At 43.1% G+C, this 24,987-nt stretch overlaps 1 protein-coding gene across 2 annotated transcripts in view; it reads left to right on the forward strand.

Moving 5' to 3' along the window:
* Positions 1–12,991, forward strand: part of apaf1 (apoptotic peptidase activating factor 1) — a 66,564-nt gene extending 53,573 nt beyond the window's left edge. For both annotated transcript variants that reach the window (XM_071517121.1, XM_071517122.1), the window contains one exon: positions 10,457–12,991. In XM_071517121.1, the coding sequence (XP_071373222.1) occupies positions 10,457–10,603 (147 nt within the window). In that variant the 3' untranslated portion in view covers positions 10,604–12,991. The remainder of the gene's footprint in view (positions 1–10,456) is intronic.
* The last annotated feature ends 11,996 nt before the right edge of the window (positions 12,992–24,987 follow it).

Raw genomic sequence — 24,987 nt, forward strand, 5'->3', positions numbered from 1 at the left:
GACATTCTCCAGCTTTTTTTTTCTATTTTCACACTCTTGACCCCATGCACTAAGGTTCCCTATATGGAGCTATTCTTTAAAATGATGTTCAGTGTGTAGATCAGAGTAAAACCGTATCAAAACTGGAGATTGTAATTGCCCCTCAGGTCTTTCTGCCTCTCCCGTCTGTCTCTAATTTTCTCTTTCTCTAAATTCAAATTCAAATATGCTTTTTTACTCTCTCTCTTTCTCTGTCTCTCTCTCTCTCCTCTGCTCTCTCGGTCTGAGTTATGATCGCTAAGCGTATCTTAACGAGGCCTCAGCGGCCAGTGAGCGGTTGCAGCCTGTCATCACTCTGAGCGAGACTCAAAGACAATGGGGGGGGGGGGAGAAGCAAGGGAGGGAAAGATGGTGCAATGATGGAGTCAAGGTTACCCTGACCTCCCCTCTGGAGAGAGCGAGTTGATGGAAGGAGAATCTGTAAAGATTAAGAAACAATTGCGTGGGAGTGAGCAATGAGGGATGGAGTGAAAAGGACAGAGTGGGGAGTGAATGCAATCACCTCTCACAGGGATAAATGGAATATCAGGCAGTCGAGAGTCTTCTATAAAGAGATTGCCTAAGCCATAAGTAAACGTGTCTCTCTCCCTCCTCCCTGCCAAAGCAGACCTTAGCTCTCCCTCTCAAGGCTAAACATCAATCAGTGCAAGTATTCATTCTTCTTTCCCAGGCTGGAGTTATGTTGCCTTCAGGTGCTCCTTGTAAGCTCCTTCTTTTGAGCTCAGCAGACGTAAATATGAGACTCGTCACATATTCAAGTGCTTTTGTCGGAAATAACAACAAAATGGACCCTGTAACAAAAATAGCTATTTGTTTGGTGACTGTTGTTTTATTTTAGACACCAAGTGGCACAGAGCTACTTTGCGATGCAGTAGGCTTAATGAATAGGAGAACAGACACATCCTGCAATGTAATTGATGTTTTAATTAACCGATTTAAAAGAAAAACAACTTAAAGAAAAGAGTGAAATTAGAAACACAACAATGCCAATTACTTGCTAGACAATGCCATATAATAATACAATGCATCACTTTGACCATTAGGTCTTGACATGGCTTGCATCTCCACCCCCTAAGCATTACATCTCAGCAACTCGGGTATCATAGAAGACTCAGACTTTCCCAGCCATATTTACATCGTTGTACATTAGACACAATGATATATGACTATTGCAGAAACACAAGCAAAACTAGCTTTTAATAATTGTAGTTGTGTTGGAGTTGTATCTTGCTATATCTTGTATCTTGCATAACTGTCTCTATGTACAGCATATATTTTAAGTAGGAATCAAACCCACCAGCATCATTACATCTTGCATTACGTTAGCTGAAAAATGTTCTTTCTTCACCAGACACTTGTCATCGTGTGTGGAAAAGTTTCTGCAGTTGTCCTTTGGTTGTTAGCATTGTTAATCCACATTATACAAGAAGTAGTTCCAGCCAAGCAATCTCGCGGGTCAGAGACGCGTATAAGCTGTGATAATTCCCATAAAGCTCGGATAGCAATGCTTTATTAATCGCTATGTCAATTCTTGTGGCAGCCAGGGAGCGAGTTGGCGATGTTTCTTGTTTCATAATACGCTTGAGGACCTTCTTTATTGTCATCATGGGTACTACTTGCGTCTAATTCACATATTTTTCCATATTCTCATATTTTCTCAATTATTATTTCATATATGCCTATATTTTCATTTATTTAATACTTTTTCATAGTTTTTTCATATCCTGAATGTATGCTATAAAGTCCTATATTGTCACATTTTTTATTAATACTGTATTTTCTAGAGGTGAAATTGTTGGTTGTGTTAGCTTTAGCATCCTATTTGCACTATTCTTTTTTTTATATCCTGTTTTTCTTCACTGTATCCTGTTATTTGCAGCAGCAGCAACAACCCATTTTCCCCACGGGGATCATTAACGTTTCATCTAATCTAATCTAATATGGTGCTGCTAGCACTCAGCTGTACTTAGTACCTATTGCACTGGCACGTTGCCCATAATCACAGTAAAGAACGCCCTCTTGGGTGTTATTGCTATATTGGTTAACAGGCTAGTTGCGCCCCTTGGTTTTAACTTTGACCCCCTCCCCTCTTCAAAATTGTTTTGAGAGATGGAAATAACACAATTTGACAGCTGCGGTCTTCTGAGAGGACATGTAAATGAGTCGATATAACAGGCAGCCTTGTTGGTTAAGGCGGCACTTCGCAGTTTTGATTTGATTCGACGCTTTCTGCCGTCACACTGTCTCAGAGGTAAGCACCCCGCTGAGCTGCTCCAGAGCAGAACCAGTCTGCACCGCTGTGAGCAGAGACCTGCCTCTAAAAATACCCACACACACACACACACACACGCACACACAAGATGCAAAACAGCTCCTTGAAGTGCATCTGCCTCTCTCTCTCAGTATCCATTGTTCTGTATTCTGTATTATCACTTTCTCTTTTTTTTTTTTTCCAGAGAAATTACATTTCACTTGTGCGCACTTTCTTCCTCGCCTGTATCTGAAATGAGTCGATTTACTTCGATACATTATCCATAACTCTGCTTCGTCTCTCCGCTTTAACATTTGCAGCCGCATCCTCGCAATGCGAGAGAAGGCAACAACACAGAACTTTGAACGCGTTAAGCTCAGAAGGAATCTGGCCTCGTTTCTGCGCGCTCTGTTCTCAGGCTCGGGGTATAAACACAGGCTGGTGAAATATTTATCTGGCTCTCGGAGGCAGTTGTTTCCCCGGCTTTGCTCATTATGCCAGGGTTAATTGTCTTTGGCTGGAGAAGAAGGGCCTCTGTCTGCGAATCACATTGAGATTAAATGAGACGGAGGGGAGGCGGGAGATCAGTGATAGAGGGTGAGGTGGAGGTTGTTATCATTCTTACGTTAGAGCTCCACTACCAGCGTTGCGATCACCGTTGCGCCAGCGTTGACTTTTGAATGGATTCACCAGAAAACAATCAATTCAACTTTATTTCAATGAGAGAGAACGCGTGCGTCAGTCATCGAGAATTGAACCTGGACGCAGTCATCGGATGCAATGCAACGCGGACGCAACATGAGCATGGGCGCCTGGTTATTTTTTAAAATGGGGGAGCAAACTTGGAAAGATACATAATTGGCGGCGGGGTCTGGGGGTCCTCCCCCAGAAAAAAAACATTGTAATTTAAAACAAATTTCCTGCATTTCTTCACCACCTAATCTCTTGTACCCCCTTTACACCTTGCATTAAAATGCGTTTTGGGTGATCGGATTGCAATCGGATAGTGCTTGACCACATGAAAGTACAAGTGTAAATGCACCCAAGACGCATTGAGGACGGATTGTGATCCGATCGGCCAAACCACCTCCGGAGGTCACGCATTGTGACCACATTGAACACAAGTGTAAATGCAATTGCGTTTTCAATCCACATACAACAACTACGTTGGTTAGGGTTACGGCTTCTTCCCCCGCTTCCAAAAGCAAGCATAACTCCATACAATAGCGCAGCTTCAAGGATGGGTATCATCTTTTTTTTTTTTTTTTGACCCGTGCAAACGAGAGGAGGATGTGACGTTCGGTTGTTTGAGCTCGACAGAGCAATTGGATCTCAATTGGATCTCAATGTGGACACTGGAGACACATATTAATACCAGGTGTAAATGTAATCAGGTTAAATCATATCTAGACACAATCTGGATACGAGACGCATTTTAATGCAAGGTGTAAAGGGGGCCTTGGATTAAGTCAAGAAACAGCCAAACTGAGTAGCCTACAATTAGCTGATAATTAGCCTGATCAGCCACCATCAGTAATCAATACAAACACACATTATTAAACCATTAATCAAACCAATAACTAACAGCAGTCAACGTCAGACAACCTTATCATACTTAAGCAGTTACCTAGTGTTTCTGTAGTGGTGACACAACATTAAAAAAATATACATATTAGCAGGTTGAATCTCATCTCACTCATCTCATTCTTACTCTTTCTCTGTTTTTCTCTTACTCTCTCTTACTCTTATGCTGTCTCGTTCTTTCTTTCTCCCATTCTCTCTCACCATCTATCACTTTTTATGTTACTTTATCTCTTTCTAACTTTCTCTCTTTGCGGTATCTCTCTCTTCTCTATGTAGTTGTCTTTTTCCCTCTGTCTATCTGCCTTTCTTTCTCTTTTTCTATCCCTCTGTCCCTCTCTTTTCTTTTTCTTCTTTCTTTCTTTTGCTTTCTTTCTCTGTCTCTCATGCACACGCAATCAAAGACATGCAGAATTCAGCCCATTATAAGGTGATAGACTCATCCTCGACGGAAGAAAGAGAGAGGTGTGAAAGTGATGGAGGGAGGGAGGGAGAGAGAGAGATGGGGAAGATGGAAGCACATGGGAAAGAAAAGCCAAGGATGTGATATTTTTCAGCTTTTCCCTTCAGACTCTATATCTTTTTTTGGGGCCACACAGCCCACATTCGTTTCTGTTTCCCCACTTTTTTTTTTTTTTTTTTTTCCTGTTCCTGGTCACATCCATGAGGAACAAAGAGTTGCCGGAGGAAATAAAGCAAGGGAGGTGTGTGAGAAATGGCGAGAGGGAAGAAATAGAGCGAGTGAGAAAGTGAGTGTGAGGGAGGGATGGATGGAGGGGAGAGTGGATTGTCTGAGCATCAATATTTCAGCGGACGGAACCTTGGATGAATAATTCACCCTCAGTGTCAGAGTGTTTCCCTCTCGGCAAGACTCTGGGTCTGGTCATGCACACACACACACACACACACACTAAATCTCTCACTCTTTCTCACTGAAATGGAGGTGGCCTTCCAAAACCTCCTGAATCTACTCCAGCTGGTATCCACTCTTTCTTTTATTCTCTCTTTTATCCCCCCTCCCCTCCTCCCTCTGTCCATTGTGTGCATCCCGCTGGCTGTAGAGTCTTTATGAGTTTTTATAAAACAGGGAAACTGTACCCATTCCCCGTGGACTCAGTGTCTGAGCTATTTATGTACGAGGAAGATGAATTACTCCCCCCCCCCCCCTCTGAAAGACACAACCGCGCGCGCGCTCACACCAAAGCATCGCTCTGGCCCTCACAAGAACACACACACACATACACACACACAGACAGGTATTTCAGTTATGTAACCGTTGCTGACTTTCCCCCAGGTAGCCTGAATAAGCAGACCTATTTAGCTCCACAAGAACCGGGGGTAACGGTGAAGGCCCGTCAGAGCAGATTTGGGCGATCCTGTTGCTAGGTGAGCTGAATTAGGGTTACACACACACACACACACACACACACAGTGGCTAACACGGCTTTCCCAGATGCGATTTTGACCTGTGTGTGTGAGAGAGAGACAGAGAGAGAGAGAGAGAGAGAGCTTATCTGAAAATGCAGAATGGAGTGGCTTTTCAGTGAGGGGGCAGGTGTAGGTGTAGATAAAGGTATAATGGCTCTTGTTTTCTACCATCAAGACCCCTCCAAAGCAAAATGTTACATAGCCTATATACAGTATACCCTCCTCCCCCTCCTCTAGTGTGTGTTATAGATGCACACAGGTCATCCAGATAACTCATTCTTACCATTTTACAGTCTTCAGAGCAGAGAAAGACAAATATGTAAAAGTGGCAGCAAACAAAAATGCATGTTTTTGGCTCACCGACATTCTGAAAATACGTGGTTTAGATGGGAATCTACGAACTTAATTCAAGTGTGTACCATTTCCCTGCCAGTGTGTAACTATCTTTCAGCCATTTTTTTTAAATATATTCCACTCAACCGGTCTTCCATGCATTGGTACACATGCAGTGTACTGAACATCATAGCAAACCCGTTTTTCAACCTTTGTTGGAGTTAATTTTAGCAGCCATGGCACAAATGGAAGCAAGGATGCTGCGCTGCAAGTTTGGAAATATTTCTTGCCACTAGAAGAAAACTCAAGATGGCCACACAAATACACACATACTTGCTTCTACAGTAAACACACCCTGGGGTATTGTGCTGTCTTTCTCCCACCAACACATACACACACACACACACACACACACACACACACACACACACACACACACACAGAGTCGTTTTGTGTCTGTGCGCATCACTAGCTCTCCCATAAATCAATGGTCCCGCAGTGATGGTGTTCATATCAGCACATCAGCCATCTGCTCTGTGGATATGAACGCTCTGTGTCACACACACACACACAAAAACACAATTGCATATTCCCATAGGAGAGACCAAACCTTTATGGAAGGAGACTCATCTTGTGTGTGTGTGCATGTAACACATTGTTAATGGTAAATGTGTAGTGTGTTATAGTGTTGGTTGACTTTAATCTGCATTTGTCAGTTTGTTCAATGCACCAGTCTTTGTTTGTCCATCTTCCATCATCTTTTTTCCTACCATCCCTTCATTCATCTTCCTCCTTCCTCCACCTTTGTCCTTTGTTTTCTTAATGTTTCTCATGTCTTTGAATTCTTCTTCTCTTTGTCTGCCTCTCTCTATCCACCTGTTTCTTTATTTCTCTCCGTTTCTATTTCCTCTCATTCAAGCACATAAATATGCATGCCATCCAGCCCCGTCTAGTCACCGTCCTCTAGTGTAAATGATTCAACATAGTGATTTTCTGGCCGTTTTTTCCCATAGTAAATCCAGCGTCAGCCTGAAGCCAACCACAACTCCTCGCTCTCTGTCCTCACATCTCCCTCCATCCCTCCGTCCCTCCATCCAGCCAACAGACTAGACTCAACTTAGCCATTCGATTTATTGACTTTTTGCTCTTTTTAAATATTTATCCTTTACTTTTTCTCTCTCTCCATACATTGCAACTCTCTGCTAATCCTTTTTTTTAATTACCAGATAGTGCTTTTCTCTTTCTTCATAGAGTTTCGTCATCTGGCTCTCGCTCTTGTCTGATTCAATTTTGTTGTTCTTCGACTCTCCTCGATCTCTCCTTCTGTGTGTCTGCTGGTCTGCTTCAGTCTGTCTGCTTGGCTCTTTATCCCCGCATATGTGCATAAATGTGCGAGTGTGGTGTGTGTGTGCATCTGTGTATTATTTATCTCCGCGTTTGAGCCATCAGTGCGAGCTCTGGCAGCCGGCAGCCGTCTCTCTCCCTCCCATTCAGACGCAATTACACTTTAACCAAGCGTCTCACTCCCTCCTCTGAAATCTGCTGCGTGTCGAGCTTTGTTCAGCTCTCCACCTTTTTATTGATCTCACCTCTATCTTGTCTATCGTCCTCCATCCATCCACACATCTCTAACTCTCTCTTCATCTCCGTACCAAACCACCTGGCTTTAATCTATCATGAATGATCTGTATCAAATAGAGTACATGCTGCAGCCTCTGAAGGAGATCATACACGGCTGAATGTTTGAGGTAATGGAGATGCCTGTGATGGGTAAATAAGATTAATACCCCCTTCACACACTCGACTGGGAATATTATGGTATGCTGATCCGGGTCCATCGCATGTATGAAGCAATTCACACTGAGCCGCGTACACAGTGATGTCACTACCACGCACACCAGACCCATATACGCATGTCTGTTTTATTAATCGTTATTTCTTTGTGAGCTATCACCATATAACGGCATCAAAATTCAGTGTTCAACACGGAGGCCGACATGCTGCTGCAGACATTGATCTATAACTTTCCAAAGTTCTTCCCTCAAGTTCTTCACTCAATCACCAGAGGAAAACTGTCTGTTTCTTCTTCTGTAGGCTGTTGTTAGCTTCTCTGCTGTGCTGCTGCAATGTTTCCACTTTGTAAGCACAACCGTTGTGTAATGAGACTTTTTTCATACCAGAAAAACAATACAGATTAAACACTGAACTTTCTAAGCCAATCAAAAATTGACCCAGGTCTCAATCCTGATCTTTTCTCTGGGTCGTTTTACAGGGTTGACTTACCCTGGTCGACCTTTTCACACTGACAGTCAGTCTGTATGTTACACAGGTCAGTAGTCCAGTCTGAGAAGGCTGTGAGTCATTTGCATTTTAGGAATGTAGCTGATGCCAGAGCAACTTACAATAAGTGAGCATGTCGGGGTTCAGCGTCTCGTACAAAGACACTTTGAGACGAGACGTGGCTGTTGATGGACATGCTGGCTAGTGTTGGGATCAACACTGTGACCTTCTGTTTATAGGACAGTTTTTCTAATCGCTAATCCACCCTGTCCCACCACAACTCAGTCTGGATAACATGGTGGGCTATGAGGAACCAAAAATATAATGGAAAAAATACCATTGGGTATATCCTCTAATCATTAGAGGATTGTATGAAATGCCACACACACACACCAATTTGTCATATTTATGCCTGTGTGGCAGTCTGTATATTAGCTATATGGAACGTGTAGAAACTAAATTATTTTGTTTGGCTAAATGTCACATTAGCTCACTGAGGTGTCACATTTAGGCCTGAAGTGGACTGCATATCATTTATCTCTGTGGTATACTGTATGTAAACATCATCAAGATTCATCATGGAACATGTTGATGAAAACACAAGCAAAATTCATTATTTAGTTTGAATAAAGGCCATGCAGCTAACACAGCCATGTATTTGTGGTGTTGTTTACGGCTTTATGTTAAGCAGCCTTTACATTAGTAGCTATATAGAACATAAAAACATGGCAAAAAAGACCATTAATAAGAGCCACATTGAAAGATTTGATTCAAATGAAGCATGTGCATGACATCATCATTTCACTGAACAAAGCAAACTGAGACTTTCTCCCCTTTTTGTAATGTTTACTTGCAATAGGTCAGGAATGAGGAGAGTGTTTTTGTTGTTGTTTTTTAATATCATGCTGTGTAAGATTATTATTGTTTTTTTTCCTCTGGTCCAAAGTGCAAAGCCATGCAATGTCATCAAGTAGTGTGACTAGTGATGGGGACTCCGGAGGAAAAGAGGGCGTGAGAAAGGAGAGGATGAGGTGAAAGGGCCAAGAAGGACAGATGTATTTGGACAGAGAGAGAGAGGGAGAGAGGTCTTTGTGGACTGAATTATTAATACCTGGAGGTTAGCTGACCTCAGACCTGTACAGTTATGTAAGTGCATGACCGTGTGTGTTATTCACCCGTTCCCCTCTCCTCCTGTCCATCCACATTACACTTCACTGAGGTAAACATAGACCTGTTAATATGTTTCCATCTCCTGTAGTATCACTGAGTTGACCCTGTTGATTATTTCTTGTGACAAGGATTGGCAAACTCTCTGTGAAGCCCCTTCCAATCGCAGTAAAGCAGCTGCACGTCAAGGCTGTGTGTGTGTGTGTGTGTGTGTGTGTGTGTGTGTGTGTGTATTGATGGTTGCAGTGGAGGAAGTCCAATCAACAGGAGTATGGCCAACCCCCTGCAGCGACAGAGCCCATACTGAGCCATTACTCAGCACGAACAGACACACACACACACACACACACACACACACACACACACACACACACACACACACACACACACACACACACACACACACTTGCACCCTGGAGTATATGCACACAGAACAGCACACTGGCAAAAACTTGGAAACTGGAAAAACAAAGACATAGCGAAATATACACACACCTACACACACACCTAACTAGCTCTCCACCCGGAGTCTTTCGCTGCTATAGCGGGAATATGCAAATAAGCTCCCTTTAGTGCTGTTGGAGGGTTTGTGTGATTAATGAACTCTGTGTGTGTGTTGGGATTGTGCTGTAAGCTAGACATCTGTTGCCACCACCACTTCTGTTGCAGTCTGTCTGTCTGCCTGTCTGTCTGGAGACTGAAGAGTTGGCCTGCTTTCTTTCCCAAACACACACACACACACACACACCACATACTCGGAGAGCTGCTAGAGCTTTACAACCAGCACACACACAGTCTACAACCCAGTTTAATAAAGTGACGTACTGCACTGACGCAAAGCCTTGACTTATTGTCGTCTTTATTCAGATGGAAGAGGTATGAATTGTTTTGAAGTGGAATTAAAATGGTTCATATTGTCAGTGTTCCACTCCTCTCACACAGTGACACACACACACACACACACACACACACACACACACAGACACACACACACACACACACACACACACACACACACACTCATGCCAGGCTATAAATGATTGACTCGATGTGCCTTTGATGATTCATCCCAGTGAGATGGAGCTTCAATGGAAAATGTCAGCTTTAAACCGAGATTAAACGGAATCACTCAGTAACGCTGCTGGGAGGTGTGTGTGTGTGTTTGTGAGTGAGAATGTGTTTGTGAGTGTGTGTGTGTGTGTGTGTGTGTGTGATTTTGAGTGGGTGGGTGGGTGTTAGTGTTTGTGTGTGAGTTTGAGTCTTAATAGTATACTATATTATAAACTCAAATCTCTCTCTCTCTCTCTCTCTCTCTCTCTCTCTCTCTCATCTCTCTCTCTCTCTCTCTCTCTCTCTCTCTCTCTCTCTCTCTGTCAGTGGTGGGACGTGGAGAGGGGCGAGGCCCTGCAGACCTTCTACCCGACGGGAGCCAGCCTGAAGAAGATCCACGTGTCGCCCGACTTCTCCACCTTCATCACCATCGACAACATCGGCATCCTCTACGTCCTGCGGAGGGTGGTGTGATGAAGACACTAAAAACCAAAACACTCCCAAGAACACCTCAACACCTTAATGTTCTTGGGAAAACTACAACAGTACAAGCTGTATATTTACCAATGCACAGGATCTGATGGAACTAGCTCTTGTGCTTTTTATGGGTGAGCACCTGTGTAGAAAAATGGCTTGGATGTTAGAGTGGTGGGTGAAAGCAGGTTTGTCTTTCGCATTATCAAGTGCACATGATTGGTTGAATTAGGCTGAACCACACCCACCCGTTAGATCAGAACTAGCTACAGCTAGCTATCAGTGGTGGAAGTAGTACTCTGATCCTTTACTTAAGTAAAAGTACCAATACAGCAATGTAAAAATACTCCTTTACAAGTAAAAGTCCTGCATGAAAAATCCTACTTAAGTAAAAGTACATAAGATAAGTTAACAACTCATAGACATCTGAAATGTGACCCGACTACACACTGCTTTTTGTAAGACGTCCAAAGCCAAAAAGGTTGGAAACCACTGGTTTAATCTTTAACAATGTGTTGTATTTTAAAAGCTTGTTATATTATCCATTGGGTCAAATCTCCATCTGAAAAGTAACTAAAGCTGTCAAATAAATGTAGTAGAGTAGACAATATTTCCCTCTGAAATGTAGTGGAGTGGAAGTATAAAGTAGCATCAAATGGAAATACTCAAGTAAAGTACAAGTATGTATTTGTTGCACTTAAGTGCAGTACTTGAGTAAATGTACTTAGTTACTTTCCACCACTGCTAGCTATACAGTATATCGCTTCCACTGCCTTGTTTCTACACTCAAGCAGACACCTAGTTCACAGCATTACACCCAATAATTCACTTTTGGTCTCAACAACAACAGGCTGAAGGGACCAGTTTACACCAGCTTTAAATGAAAAGCAATCCTGTACTTACTGCACTCCAGCAACAATCAACTTACCTACCAGCTGGAGTGTGGATGCACTTTCAAAGCTCAGTGGAGTCTAAAGATCTCTGCTCCTGTTTTACTGTTCCTTTTACATGTGAAGCAAGTGGAAGCAAATCCACTGTGTTTTGTGGATAAAGCAGAGCAGGCCCAAATGAATCCCTTATCGAAAGGTGCACTACAAAAATCAGCAGCACTTACTGTGGAAAAAAGCCATCGTTCCTGTCGATCTGTTCCTCACAAGCACACCTTAATGCGATCATTGGAATCGTCAATATCTGATGAGGGGATGATAATAGCGGGCTAATGATATGTGATCCTGGTATCAGTTCAGAGGTGATTAATAAATGTTAATTCCTACTGCATTAGGGCTGGATGTTGAATGTGATTCGGGGAGATCTCCCGCCCCGCTGTGTGTAATTGATATAAACTATTGTACACTTCCACTAATCTGTGTGAACTCATGAAATGCATCAGCCTCATCTATGCTGTGATATTTTTTGAACTGTAAATTGTTTCTGTCCTTTCAAGCGGTCAAGGTTTCTCTGCGATGTTGGTTTCAAATGTCATGGCTGTGATGTTTCTCCGGGTAATACTGCTTCGTCTTTGTCAAAATAGTCTGTCTTGTGAAAATCAAACCCTGGTCATTAGTATGAACAGTTCTGAGCCTTTTTTATGTACACTCCAGCCTTAATCTGAAGTGGAGGGTTATGCCTTTCCACTCCACCAGCATGGTATTAGTTGTGCACTATATAAGCATTAGAAATTGAGTATGTTGAATCCAAAATCTTTTGAAAGCCTGTGAGGTAATTTGTACTTTTGAACTCAGATCAAAGGTAAATGTTTTATAAGAAAAATTGCAGTCTGTGATTATCATTTACAGTCAAATTTCCAGTTTTGCTAATGGCAACAGACATGTTTTGTGCTATAATCCTATCAATATTGCTTCTTATTTTGTACCAATCTTTTTTAATTGTATATACCACTTTTACATATTTTTATCTGCCTGTTGTCTTACTACTGAGCCAATTGCTGTGTGTGCACTTTGCAGCAGAAATTACAATCTTTCACTTGAAGCTTTTGTCAATGTTATAGCCTGGTTCAAACACTTAAAACAAAGGATCCTTACTTTAGTTTCCATTGACAGATTACACAAAAAAAAGTGTTATTCCCAACCATGTGACAGAGCAAGTGCCCCACCACATACTGTAATCTATTAAAGCAATTCATGGCAGCAAGTGAGGATGCATTTTAACGTGTTGGAACGAGGCTGCAGTGATGTCCACATAGTGCTCTGCCTGATTGGTGCTTTAGAGTCGGCATTTAAGTCAATCCACAGGGAAATTCCCTTGCAATCACTAGGAGTTCTCTGTCAGGCAAAATATGAAATGTTGAAATAATGAGTTCTGCTCAGGATGTATTGATACTGTTCTATGCTGTGGTGCATGGTGAGTGTAATTTATAACGGATTAAAATACGCTGTGATGGTCAGTTGTGTGTCTGTCCTGACTGCAAGCTGTTGAACACAATATGAGGGACATAGAGATGTAGGGGTGCCTGTGTGTGTGTGTACATGTGCAGTATGCTTTCTTACATGTTGGTGGATTAGAGTGAATGCGAGAAAAACTTGTGATCTATGAATCCTGCTGATAGTGTTTTAGGTCTCGTCTTCCAGACTGACTGAGTCTTGGTGTCACCCTGCCTGTCTTCTTCTGTCACCCTCATTCTCCACTCCAAATGTCACCCAATGACTGAGATGGGTCACGTTCACGCCTGGACTGAAGTGAAGATTCAGTGAATGTAAGTCACTTCTGTTGTTGGATCAAATGAGCTTCATGAGAGAATGGTTTAATAATTCCCACTGAAATGAATGGGTAAATTCATAGGCTTTCTTGATTGGTTTGCAGTTATCTAATCCTAGTGTCCCATATTGGACCATTATGAAAGGATTCAAAAATGATGCATCTGGATTCTTTCATTGCTCCATTGTTTTTATATGAAAGATGCCACAGGTGCTGCAGGTTTGACCCCCTTCTGAAGTCACACTGTTAAGCCTGCTGTCTTATTTGACTTGTTTTCCAATTAAACATTTTATTTTAACATGGTGCTATATACCACAATGTGAGGATGGTTCCACACAGCAGTTTAAAAAGGAGCCATGACTTTGATACAGCAGCAACTACAGCTCTATGATCAGCAGCCAAACACTTTGTACTTTGTACTGTAGGTTTTATCTCCATCATTCAGAACACACTTTGGCCCACTGAGCTTTACAGTAGTTTCCAAAAAATACACATTTTTTGTTTTGCGCAGTATTATGCAGTTTTATATTTTTTCCCCCTTTGCAGGTGAGCCAGAAGGTTAATTGCTCCACTCCAACCCTTTGCAGATGAGCCAAAAAGTAAATTTCGGGAGCCAGGTACTAGTTAATCACACTACATCTGTACCAGTCAAGCTCATTTACTACTGATTTACATGCATAATGTTAGACGGGTGGAGGCCAGTCTGCGCTGCAAACCATGATGACAAGAGGTGTTCAAATTTACCTGGAGAGGCAATATAAGTATCAGTTAATTGACATACAGGAAGCCTATGGAGGGTGGATGTTGTGATCCAATTCTCAGCTGGGTTATGTGATATAGCTGTCATTGATAGAGATGTAGTGTGATTCATCAGAGCTTAATTAATCAGATTTACATACATAGTAAAGCAGGTTGAAACCATGACCGTGAGCGGCAGCAACGTCCGTTGTGTAGTAGCCTAATTGACACACGTGCGTCTAAACTAGGACGCCGAGTTTTTCACCCGCACGCACTCACGCATGCCTTGTTTGGCTTTAGTATTTCTTTGTTAACTAAAGTCGATTTTTTATTCAACATTTTGAATCTATCCACGATAATCGTGTTGAGATTAACCAGCAACAGGAAAAATAGCAAGGGAGCACTGATGGCTTTTTCAAAAGAAGGTAGGCCTAGTGCGTAATTTATTTTACCAGAGCCGCATAAAATCTCATAATGTGGGTTAGTAGTCTTTGTGCGCTCAATACAAAGACAGAGTTATTTTTTTCCCATTCCCTGGCTTTAGCAGGGCATTTGATTCCACTATTGGAAATTAAATATTATATGCTTTGGTTGACTTATTTCTGATAGTAGGACTTCAATCTCAGAGCTGGTAGACTTCTCCTTAGTCTTCCTGTCAGTATATGAATGAAGCTTCCCGTTCTCATGAACGCGCGTTCATTTAGAACAGGTGAAATTCATCATGTTTACGCAGGTCCTTTACGACAGTTTTCTGCAGATACGAGCGTTTTGGTGAATCTGACATGGCACACTCGTACGAGTCCACCTCACGAAAAAAGTAAGAGAAATGTAAGATAAGAATACAAAAATGTTCTTGCATGAGGCCCAGTGTGGGGTATTCTGGACAACACACTGCATCACGGTTTCAGTCTTCTCCACCTGTCATCACACAATATTGTAAATCTGATCAGATCCTGACTCAACTGACTTATCAAGGCTTGGACTAGCAATACAATGGCGTGTTAATGTAACGTTGCTATAGACTTAAGCATATTTTATCATTTAGGTCAAAGTTAAGGTGTCCTCTTTCCAAGCAAAAGCTATATTCAGAATGGAAGAAAAAACGTGACTACATATAGTATGTAAACATGGATTTGAAACATGTCAAACAAGATCAATCAATAAAACATACCTATATTCATTTGGAAAATTCAGTGCAGTATAGTCTGTTTTAAAAGATGAAATTTTATTGGAGTAAGAGCTGCCTGGTGGATTGGATGCATGCTGCATAAAGATTGAACATGAATGATTTAGAACAGGTTTTAGTATATGAGCAGTGGAACCTAGACTGTCCAATTTCAGCACACAGTTAGCCATGACACCTCTTATAAAGAGACAGAGACAGAGCAGCACAAATCAGGGCTGATCTGATTCATACCACATATCAACCATTGACCTGTGTGTGGTGGTTGCCAAGCTCAGAAAATCAGCTGTGATCTCTGAGTGTAAATTCAGCCTAAAAAAAAAAAATCTTCAAAAGACTTCATACCTCTTTCAGTCCATGAAGCCAGGAATTAGTTTCAGGTATCTGGGTTGAAATGATCAGAGCACTTTCTGTTGAATTTGAATCACATCTGCTTCTAAATCTAAAATATTGCTCTTCCTCTGGCGTGTGTATTTGTGTATCTGCATCTTCCATGAGCCTTTACAAAAATGAAAAACTAGGGAAATGCTGAATTCTACAACTTCCTCTCCTTTCCTTTCCTCTGTATGTGTCTCCAGCACTGTGTGCATTAAAACACACACCGCAGTCTCCATGGGAGTGGTGTGAAGTTTTTCAAGTCTAGTTGAGGTGTGCACTAACCTCATTAATTCTGCTCTCTCCTGCTTAATTAATCATTGTCTGCTGCTGAAGTAATTACAGCTATCTGGCTGTGTGAGTGTCTACACACTGAGGGAGAGCTGACACTGCTTTCCCCCCTCTGCTGCAACTGGGCCAGGGTTTTCTCTTTCCGCAGTCTGTGATGTCTGTCATGCTCTAACTACTAATTCACTCTGACCAGTTGGTGAAAGGGAGCTGTGGCTTTGACCTTTGCCTTCTTCAGTATTGTTTGTTTCTTTAAATGTCAGTCCAGGAATTAAAGATTATTCTGCTGCTGCACTCGCTGTAAGTCGCTTTGGATAAGAGTGGAAGCAAAATGTAAAATGTCCCAAAAGTGTAGAGAGCGTCCTTTGGTTTCAGATTTATTTCACTGGAGAGTTAATGAATTCTGTCCTCTGAGTGATGTCAGACGGAGGACGCCGAGCCCTCACTGATTTAATAACATAAAAGTGTTTTGCTGAGAAAATTGTGCCGCGCCATGCCCCAGTGAGGGATTCTGCTGAAAGTCAGGAAATTGTTTTCTATGCTCAGAATAACAAAGTGCGCCCTGGATAAGAGCATCAGCTAAATGGCTTTAAAAAAAAAGATCATTTAAAATGTAAAGTTCATTGGCCTACTAGCCTAATTAGCCCAATTTAGCATCATTTCTAGTGAGTTTAGGTTTAGGTGTGCAGGCTGATGTGTAAACCTCCAGAGGTCAGGACTTGGACTCCCAGGGGATTTAAAAGGCTCTGTTTCAAAGGAGGCACACACTTCCCTCCAGCTTTCTCTGTCTGCCGCCCAAAACTTTCATTTTGTTTTCATTTCTCTTTGCTTTCTCTCTCTCTCTGCATCTTTCTTCTCATACATTTTTCATTGTTTTCTATTTTTCAAGCTGGTGGCTGTGCAACGTGCGATGGTGCATGCAGATGTCGGGCCAACAGACCAACAACTAATGCTTTCAAATGCAGGGGACTGGAAGCCTACACACACACACACACACAGGTGAGAGAAGTGTCAGGCACATAGTGTGTCAGTTTGTGTTTGGCCACTGTGGCTGTGTAAAGTAGTGATAGCAATATTGCAGCAATATAAGAATTTAAAGTCAAATTTAGTGGTTATATCGGTGGATCGAGAATGAATGTAAGTCAATGGAATATCCTCACAACTGTAGCGGTTGCATGCATCAGTTTTTTATTAATGAATTATCTTTTATTTATAATCTAACATATGATTATATAATACATAAGAACATAAAATGAGCATTGGGTAAAGCTTGGAGAGAGAGGAAACCCTGAATGAACCTGGCATGGTGAGAAAGGCCCTGCCAAGGCTCCCTATTGGCCAAACTGTAACTCGTGTTTGTGTGTGTGAGTGTGTGTGTGTGTGTGTGTGTGTGTGTGTGTGTGTGTGTGTGTGTGTGTGTGCAAGGCTCTCTATCTGGTAGCAGGCTGGGTGATACCTGCCAGCGCTGGCAACTGCACTGATTACAGGGCTTTCTCAACTGCCAGCTCTCTCACACACACACTCATACCCAAACACACACACTCTCATGCACGTGCACACACACACACACACACACACACATTACCAACCGCAGGTGTTGTCCCTCTGCTCTCACCGTCAGCCCTCTGACACCTCTTGAGTATTGGGTCACCACATTACCGTCCCCCCGCGCCTTTTGACCCCGTTTTGCTGTCACGTCCTCACCCGTGTGTGTGTGCGCGCTCTGTTTCTGCTTCCCCTGACCTTGGCCAAACATTGGTTCCTGTTCCTGTCAGCTGTTGGCTCAGCTGCGCGCCACCTTTATTGCCTTCCCTCGGCGAGCCAGAGGGCTCCGGGCCAGAACGGCTACTCCTTCCATGTTGGGACGCTTCCCATTTCTCCTTCGCCGCTTCACCTTCACTCACCCGTCAGCCCGGATAGTTTGGACTGATGCAGGAAAAATACTGTACGCTTTTGCTGACATCACACAGAGCAGGGATGAGAAATGATGAAAAGGAGCTCGAGGCTGCATCCAACTACCACCGTGTTACCGGTCATGATGCGAGGCGGAGGAAGGTTGCGGTGTTTGAAATGGAACGGGGCCCGGGGAGAGCAGATGCTGCGGTCACCCGCGCCTCACCTCACCCATAGCTCACCCAGCATGGCCAGTAACTGGCCAGCCGGACCAGTGGCACCCACACTGTGACACACCGCAGGGAGAGGGGAGACGGCCTCTCCTTCCATCCATCCAGCTGGGAGGCATCAATGAATGAATGAAAGTATGCTGCAAAAAAATGTCCATTGTAACAAGTCATTTAGTCTTAGAATAATTTCTCTTAAAACAAGTGAGAAATTCTGAGTGGGGGAATTATTCTCGTTTCAAGTGCAGTTTCATTTGTTTTAGGGATTTTCTGGAAACAAGTGTTCAATATCTTGAAATAAAGCAGAAATGGGAAATTATCTCGCTCCCATTGGCAGATTTTTTTTACTTGTTAAAAAAAAAACAATATTTTAAGACTCAAATACTAGATTAAATGACTTGGATATTTGCTGTGGAAGAAAGAAACAGTTGGTAGTGTAACAGGGTGAAAGTATTCAGCTTTATTACATAAAATAATCTTAATTCATGGTTTGATCACAGTTCCTTATTCAAAGTCCGATTATAAGCTTTTGTTTTGGGCGTGAGTCTTGGGGAAAAAGGTTCTTTGAAAGCAGCAGTATCTTGACATTTGGTTGACACTCTTATCCTTCAGTTGATACTCTTTATCTCTCTCTTATCCAGAGAGGCGGGTTCAGCATCTTGCTCAAGAGTCCTTCAGCAGGTCTGTTGATGTGTTGACACACACTGGTTACAGCTGGGAGCTTACAGAACGGTCTCTCTGAGCGCTTGGCCACCCTGCAATCATACACTCCACCAAGTGCTTTCCAAGCAGACAATGAAACTGTCGTGCTTGACAACTCATCTGTCCCCATTGTATCCCTGCTGCCTCTTCAATCACTCACTTTCTTTCACCCATCCAGCTACAGTATGTTCCCACGGCCGACCGCCTCAAAACTGCATTTTAGCCGGGACGCATTTGAGAATGATGGGATTGGACTCTGCTGCTCCTAACAGATAAAACCTAAACACATACACACACACACACACACACACCACTCAAAACAGAGCTGTCTGCTTTAATCTGCGTTTGTACCCGTGAACAAGATTTGTGGTGAACGGCGACAGGGAAAGTGCAAGTCACCTCAAGTTCAGCAGCAGTGTTAAAAGCCTGTTAAGGCCGCAAGGACTGACAGTCAGTTTTATCTTACAGCATTATGGCCTGGATATGCATATTGTGTGGTGATCAGATTATAAGGTCCCAGATGCAGTTCCTAATGTTTTACAGCACTTGTGTGTGTGTCTTGTTAGGAAGAGCTGAACAAAACGGCATTAAAAAAAACAAAACATCTTGGCCCTTTTTTTTTCACCTCTCCATCATGTTAGGCAAACAGCTTCCATGGGATCTGTGCATCACAAACTATTACCACATGAAAACATCCTAAAGCTAATGAGGTGATTTCTGTAAGCGGATGCTCTTTCAGGCCACAGTCATCATCGATGGGAATTCAAAGGATGAGATGAGTGAAATTTCAAGAGATTTCAAAGGGAAAATCCATCCTCAAGGGATGGATTTTCATTTCTCTGTAGAGTCCTTTCCATATGTTGTCAGACACTTATAATAACAATCTGAGCCTGTCAGTGGCAAAACAAGCACTTTTAGTGGACGTACATTGACGGTTCGCATTGCAGCCCGTTTCACGGCTGCCGGCTAAAGCGATCTTAGTCAATACTGGACCAATTTCAAAAATTGTTGTCCCCTTTAGTCAGTCCAGGTTGAAAAATACTGAAGTTACCCTTTAAATGTGTCTAAAATCTAAAAAAAATACAGTCTGTAAACATGCTTCACTTTTGTTAACCAATCTTTTAAGATGCCTACTAGCCTTTAAAAAGTAGCATTTTCATTTTATGCTATCAATCATTTTGTTCAAACAGTGGATATTTCATTTTGGAATGAAACTTCATACTGTGTTCCTATCATCTTGGGACAGATAATTATTTTAAAAGCTAGAAACAACAGAGCCAAGCCTCTCTTCATGGAGCCGTGACAGACTTGTGTTGGAGTTGCTCCACTGGCTGGGAGGCTGACTGTGGGCACACTGGCAGGAGTCCTGCTGATTTCGTATGGATACAAAAACATATTCTGGGTTATATTTGTTAGCAATACAGTGAAATAAATCTCACCTGAATGTTGAAGGTGAAACAGTCTGTGTCCACCAAACAGACTGCCGTTCATTTTCAGTGGAGCGAGTTTTGTCTCTTGATGACGTTGCAGATTAGAGTCTTGTTTTTCTGGTTTCCAGCTTTGGGAGAGTTGTTCATATTCAGAAACACTGATTGGGCTGTCTGAGCTTGTTTTGTCTTAAGGTAGATTTGCACTTTCATTTTAACTTTTTTAGCATTTGGTTAATGGTAGTCTATCTGGTAGTCTAGCTGCTCTTTTTGTTTGTCTCCTGTATGCACCGTATTTATTGAATTACCTTTCTGCTTCTTTTAAAATGTATATATACCCAATGTCGAAGAAAACAGTCCAAGTGGGCAAGAAAGTATTTTAAATTTGAATCTGAATATTATTTAAAATCAGTCATCTCCAGATACACCTTGGCAGAACCAAACTGCGGAACAAAATGAAGGAGTTAATAAAAAAAAAAATTACAAGTGAAAATGAGGAATGAGAATGTGACAAGTGCTTTCTGTGATAGAGAGATCCTCGGTAGTTTGTCATCTAATTGGATTCCCTACTTTTTATCTTGTTATCCTCATGACAAAACCAGACTCCCGGTCCTCCAGCGTGTCTCCGCTGCCTCTCAGTGTGATCAAACAGCGGATTGAGGCGTTTCCAACATGGGTTTGCAAGGAAGCCATTATAGTATTTACTTGTGCCAGCGCTCTCGCACCATTTAGCTTTAGACATTGGTTGTCCCAAACGATTAGTGCCACTGCCGCAGAGCTCAAATGAAGGCAGACAGATCTGGAGCAGAGTGATAGGAACAGGCTGATGGGCGGTGTGGGCTTGTAGTCTGTCTCGCCTCAGGATGCTTCTGTGTCTGTGCATTCATGCAGTTTATCTGCTTATCCTCATATACTTTTTTTTATTTTATTTTTTTTAACATTCACTCATCTGTAGCATCCCTAACAGTTTTATGTTTCCAGCAGTACTGTACAGTAAGCTGATGTGGACTTGGAGACTTGAAATGGGACGAGACTCACTAACGGTTCATAAGGTTGTACTGGTTGTGTGATCAGAGACCGATTTCCTCTACTGTTCTTACATTCAGCAAAGCAGTGGAGGCTTACTGCAAACAATCCTTTCCATTTTACAGTAAAATAGACCAGGGGGTCTTTAATACCTTCTTGTCACAGACCTCCAAATAGACAAACATTACCCATAAACCCCCATTTGATAAGAGTTTGTCTTGGGGATTGCTGTATGGGAAGATTTTTTTTGTCATGGGTAGATAACAGTGGTAAGAGTAAAACATATGATGAGAACAGTCATTCTTATACATCCTTTAACTGGGATAGTGAAATTAAACTATTCCTCATTTGGTTGTTGACCTCCTGGAACCACTTCAAGGACCCCTAAAGGTCCGTGGGCCCCACTTTGAGAACCACTGACATAGGCACCATTGTGTTTCCCCACCAAGAAAGTAGAAAACTGGCAATCTGAGTGCTGGTTTTTGTTAGCGAGCGAAGTCTTTCAGTCCCAGTCTTTGAGTAATGCTGCACTCAGTAACTTTGCACATTGGCCCTGAAGTTTTGATCCACCACTTCCAAGTGTCCACACCCAACACCAGAATTTCATTTGGGCAAATAGGACAAATCTACGGAATATCAGTAGGGATGGGACGCTCTTCTATATTGCAGCCCCACTCTGTAGTTAGGCTGATAAATTGGGTGGATTTTTACATCAAAATTTTTCCTGGTGCAGCTTTAAACTCCTCGTCTTCTACCGCTGGTGTTGACCAGATCTCCCGACACCTGATCTCATGTTTTTCATAATTCTTCGCTGCGTAAAAAGATCGTTTGTGATCTCTGCTGCGCTAATTCTTACGTGGCGGAAAGGTGACATAAGCAGCTTTGTGTGACGACTCGGCTTTACCGCTGTCATGTTCCTGCCGACTGCCGGGAGACGACTCTCCACGAGCCCGCGGCGTCGCCTCGGCTTTAGGCGTTTCGGGAGCCTGCGTCAGACTCGGCTTAGACACGCCAGCCGGGACGGCGACCGAGAGCCTGTCGAGCTCTTATCGCCGCCGCGCCAGTTGTAGTTCTTGTACGCTCCGGGGTACGTCAACGCTCAGCTTTCCCACTCGTGTTTTCGTGCCACCTACCTCACACGAAACACCCCTGCTCTGCATTCAGCGGCACCAAATGAAGCAAATCGCCGTTATGTAAAATAGTTCCTCTGAGCATTTTGCAGTGCTGTCAAATCTCATTTTTGCGTAGCACCTCCCCTACATGCTTATCCTCTGCCCATTTGCACCACGAGCAGAGCAAACAAACACACTCAAACTCGGTTGGACAGTGATGAACGTACAAAAGTCAGCGAGTGCGATTCCAAACTCGATGCAGACCTGGGGCGATTTCCCATCTCCAACCTCGGGCCACGTTCCCATTCCATTTTGACCAATTCTCCTTGGTTTGATGAACGCTGGCCAGAGGTGCTGGTTGTGGTTATGTAAAGCCTCAGAGAGTCATGTAGCTTTAGCCACAGCTCTGGACCATGCAGGAGGGACGGGGGCATTTCCCGCGGGGTCGCTGGGTCGAGGGGACGGAGCGCTGGAAAAGTGTTTTCCTGTTCCTCCTCACTACCCACGGAAACAGAGGCAGCAGCACTGTTTGTGTATGTGTGTTTCTTTTGGAGTTTGGTGTCCAAGTGGTTTCTTTGGACCCTATGGAGAGAAAGGCTGCCAAACTCTAAGGTGTGTGTGTGTGTGTGTGAGAGAGAGAGAGGTAGAAAGATACGGAGAGAAGTAGTGCCAGCCTCCTCGCTTTTGGCCCACTGTCTTCAGCAAGTCCAGCTTGAACAGGTCGCACATGGCAATCCAAGCCAAGGAGTGAGTGTGTGAGTGTGTGTGTGTGTGTGTGTGTGTGTGTGTGTGTGTGTGTGTTCACTTACCTTTTGTTTAAGTCTGTTTATTCCTCTACCGCTCACTCATGCCGGAGCATACGGAGTACGTCTCCGTGTTGGACTATTTCAGTACATTATGATAATGTGAGGAAACCGCTCCACATCCACCAGGTGCATCGACTCAAAAAAAAAGCCATTTATATTTTGCGTTCAGCCAGTCATTTACCAAATGAAGCAAATTGTCATTATGTAAAATAGTTCCTCACTGCCGTCAAACTCCATCTTTCTCCCGCTCTGCCCGGCCGGCGGGCACACAGCGCTCCAGCGGGCCTTTGTGTGCATTAGAGGCATATTGCCAGGGATTTGCGTGTGTGCAGGGGATGAGCAGTGTGGACCGGAATCTAAATGTGATTACGGCCGTGCTTTTTTTTTCTTTTTCAATGGGTTTATTAATTGGAAGCTCCGCGGTCGAGTCTGTCCTAATGAATGGCTGCCAGAGATATTATTGTGATTGTTACATAAACAGTTTTTGCCCGGTCGTCTCGTTCTAGTCTGTGGCCGTGGGCAGTACACACCATCTGGGACTTTGGCCCCGTCCCACCGCCTGGGAGACACGGAGACAAAGACACAAGATTTTCTTGTCCCTTTCTGTCTTACAGATCCCTGCTGACACTAGAAATAAAAAAATAATACCAACAAACCATCATCCTCATGGTCGTCCATGTCTCTCTTTTCACAGTGCAAAAACTCTGCACTGCTTATTCATGTGTTGCCGTCGTCCTTCATTATTCTTCCCAATCGCTCTCACTCTTCATTGTCCCGTCTTTTTTTGTGCTCAGTTAAATTTTGCGCCTCCACCTCTGCCAGCAGCAGAAATGGATAGAGCTGCAGGAGCTTTGGGCGGGCTAAATACAGCGCCCGCTGCACCGCTCTCCACTTCTGCTCTAATCTCCCAGAAACAAAGGCTTGAACCGCCTCCCACTCACAATCCCACATCGGTCTGCTCGCACCAACAATAAAATGTTTTGTTAGTTTTTCAACAGAATGCACCAAATTGCAGACTGGCACTAAATCCTCGGCGAGCCGCGCGGCTGCGGCGGCTCCGCTCCGCAGCCCGGTCGTCGTCTGTATTGGTCGCAGATTGTTGCTGTCCGACTCACTAACAGATTGTGGGCCTGTTCATTCTGCAGTTTTATAGCTCATGACAAATGCTTGTTCAGCTTTTAAGAGGCTCGCTGTAAATGTCAGTCTACTGTAGTTTAACAAGGCACTCACGCTCAGCCGCTCCCCTCGACTTCCACGCGTCTTTGGGTTGTTTTTTTTATAAAAGTCTTGGTAAAAAGGAGAGTGATGGTGTGTAATATAAGTTACAGCTGTGTAAATCTTGCAGTAGCCTACCAGCAGGGATCTGGTGGAGGGTAAACACACCTAAACTCAGTTTACCAAGCTTTTTATTTGCGGAATAAGAGTTTACCCACTTTTTCTAGGCTGGCATGACTCTTTATGGCATAAATTCATAGTGTACTTCATAATAAGTAGCATCAAACTAATATAAGTTGATTAAGGATATTTTCTGAAAGTATGATTTTTTTTTTTTACTTTATTTTATTGGTTAATATATCAAATGTAGGAATTATAGACTTCCCCTTTTGTATTCATTTGAGGTTTATTACATTGCTGTTGCTGCTGACTACTGTATGTGCTGCTGATCAAATTCTGCCTTATAAACATGATTTGATGTAGCAGCTGGGTCACAGAATGGCTTCTGTTGACCTAAACTACACTTGCCAAAAGCTTTAACAGTGAACACTGTTGGGTTAATTGCCTGGCTACAAGTGCTGTCACTCAAATCCAGCAGGGCCATGTGGTAAAGACGGCCAGAGGGGCTGCAGCTCCAAACCCTGCCAGCGCTGTCGTGTTTGTTTAATTAAATCCTC

The sequence above is a fragment of the Centroberyx affinis genome, unplaced genomic scaffold (assembly GCF_046629955.1).
Source record: "Centroberyx affinis isolate AG114_WGS23_722 - 3 ecotype Tasmania unplaced genomic scaffold, CSIRO-AGI_Caff_v1 ptg000460l_1, whole genome shotgun sequence".
Lineage (NCBI taxonomy): Eukaryota > Metazoa > Chordata > Actinopteri > Beryciformes > Berycidae > Centroberyx > Centroberyx affinis.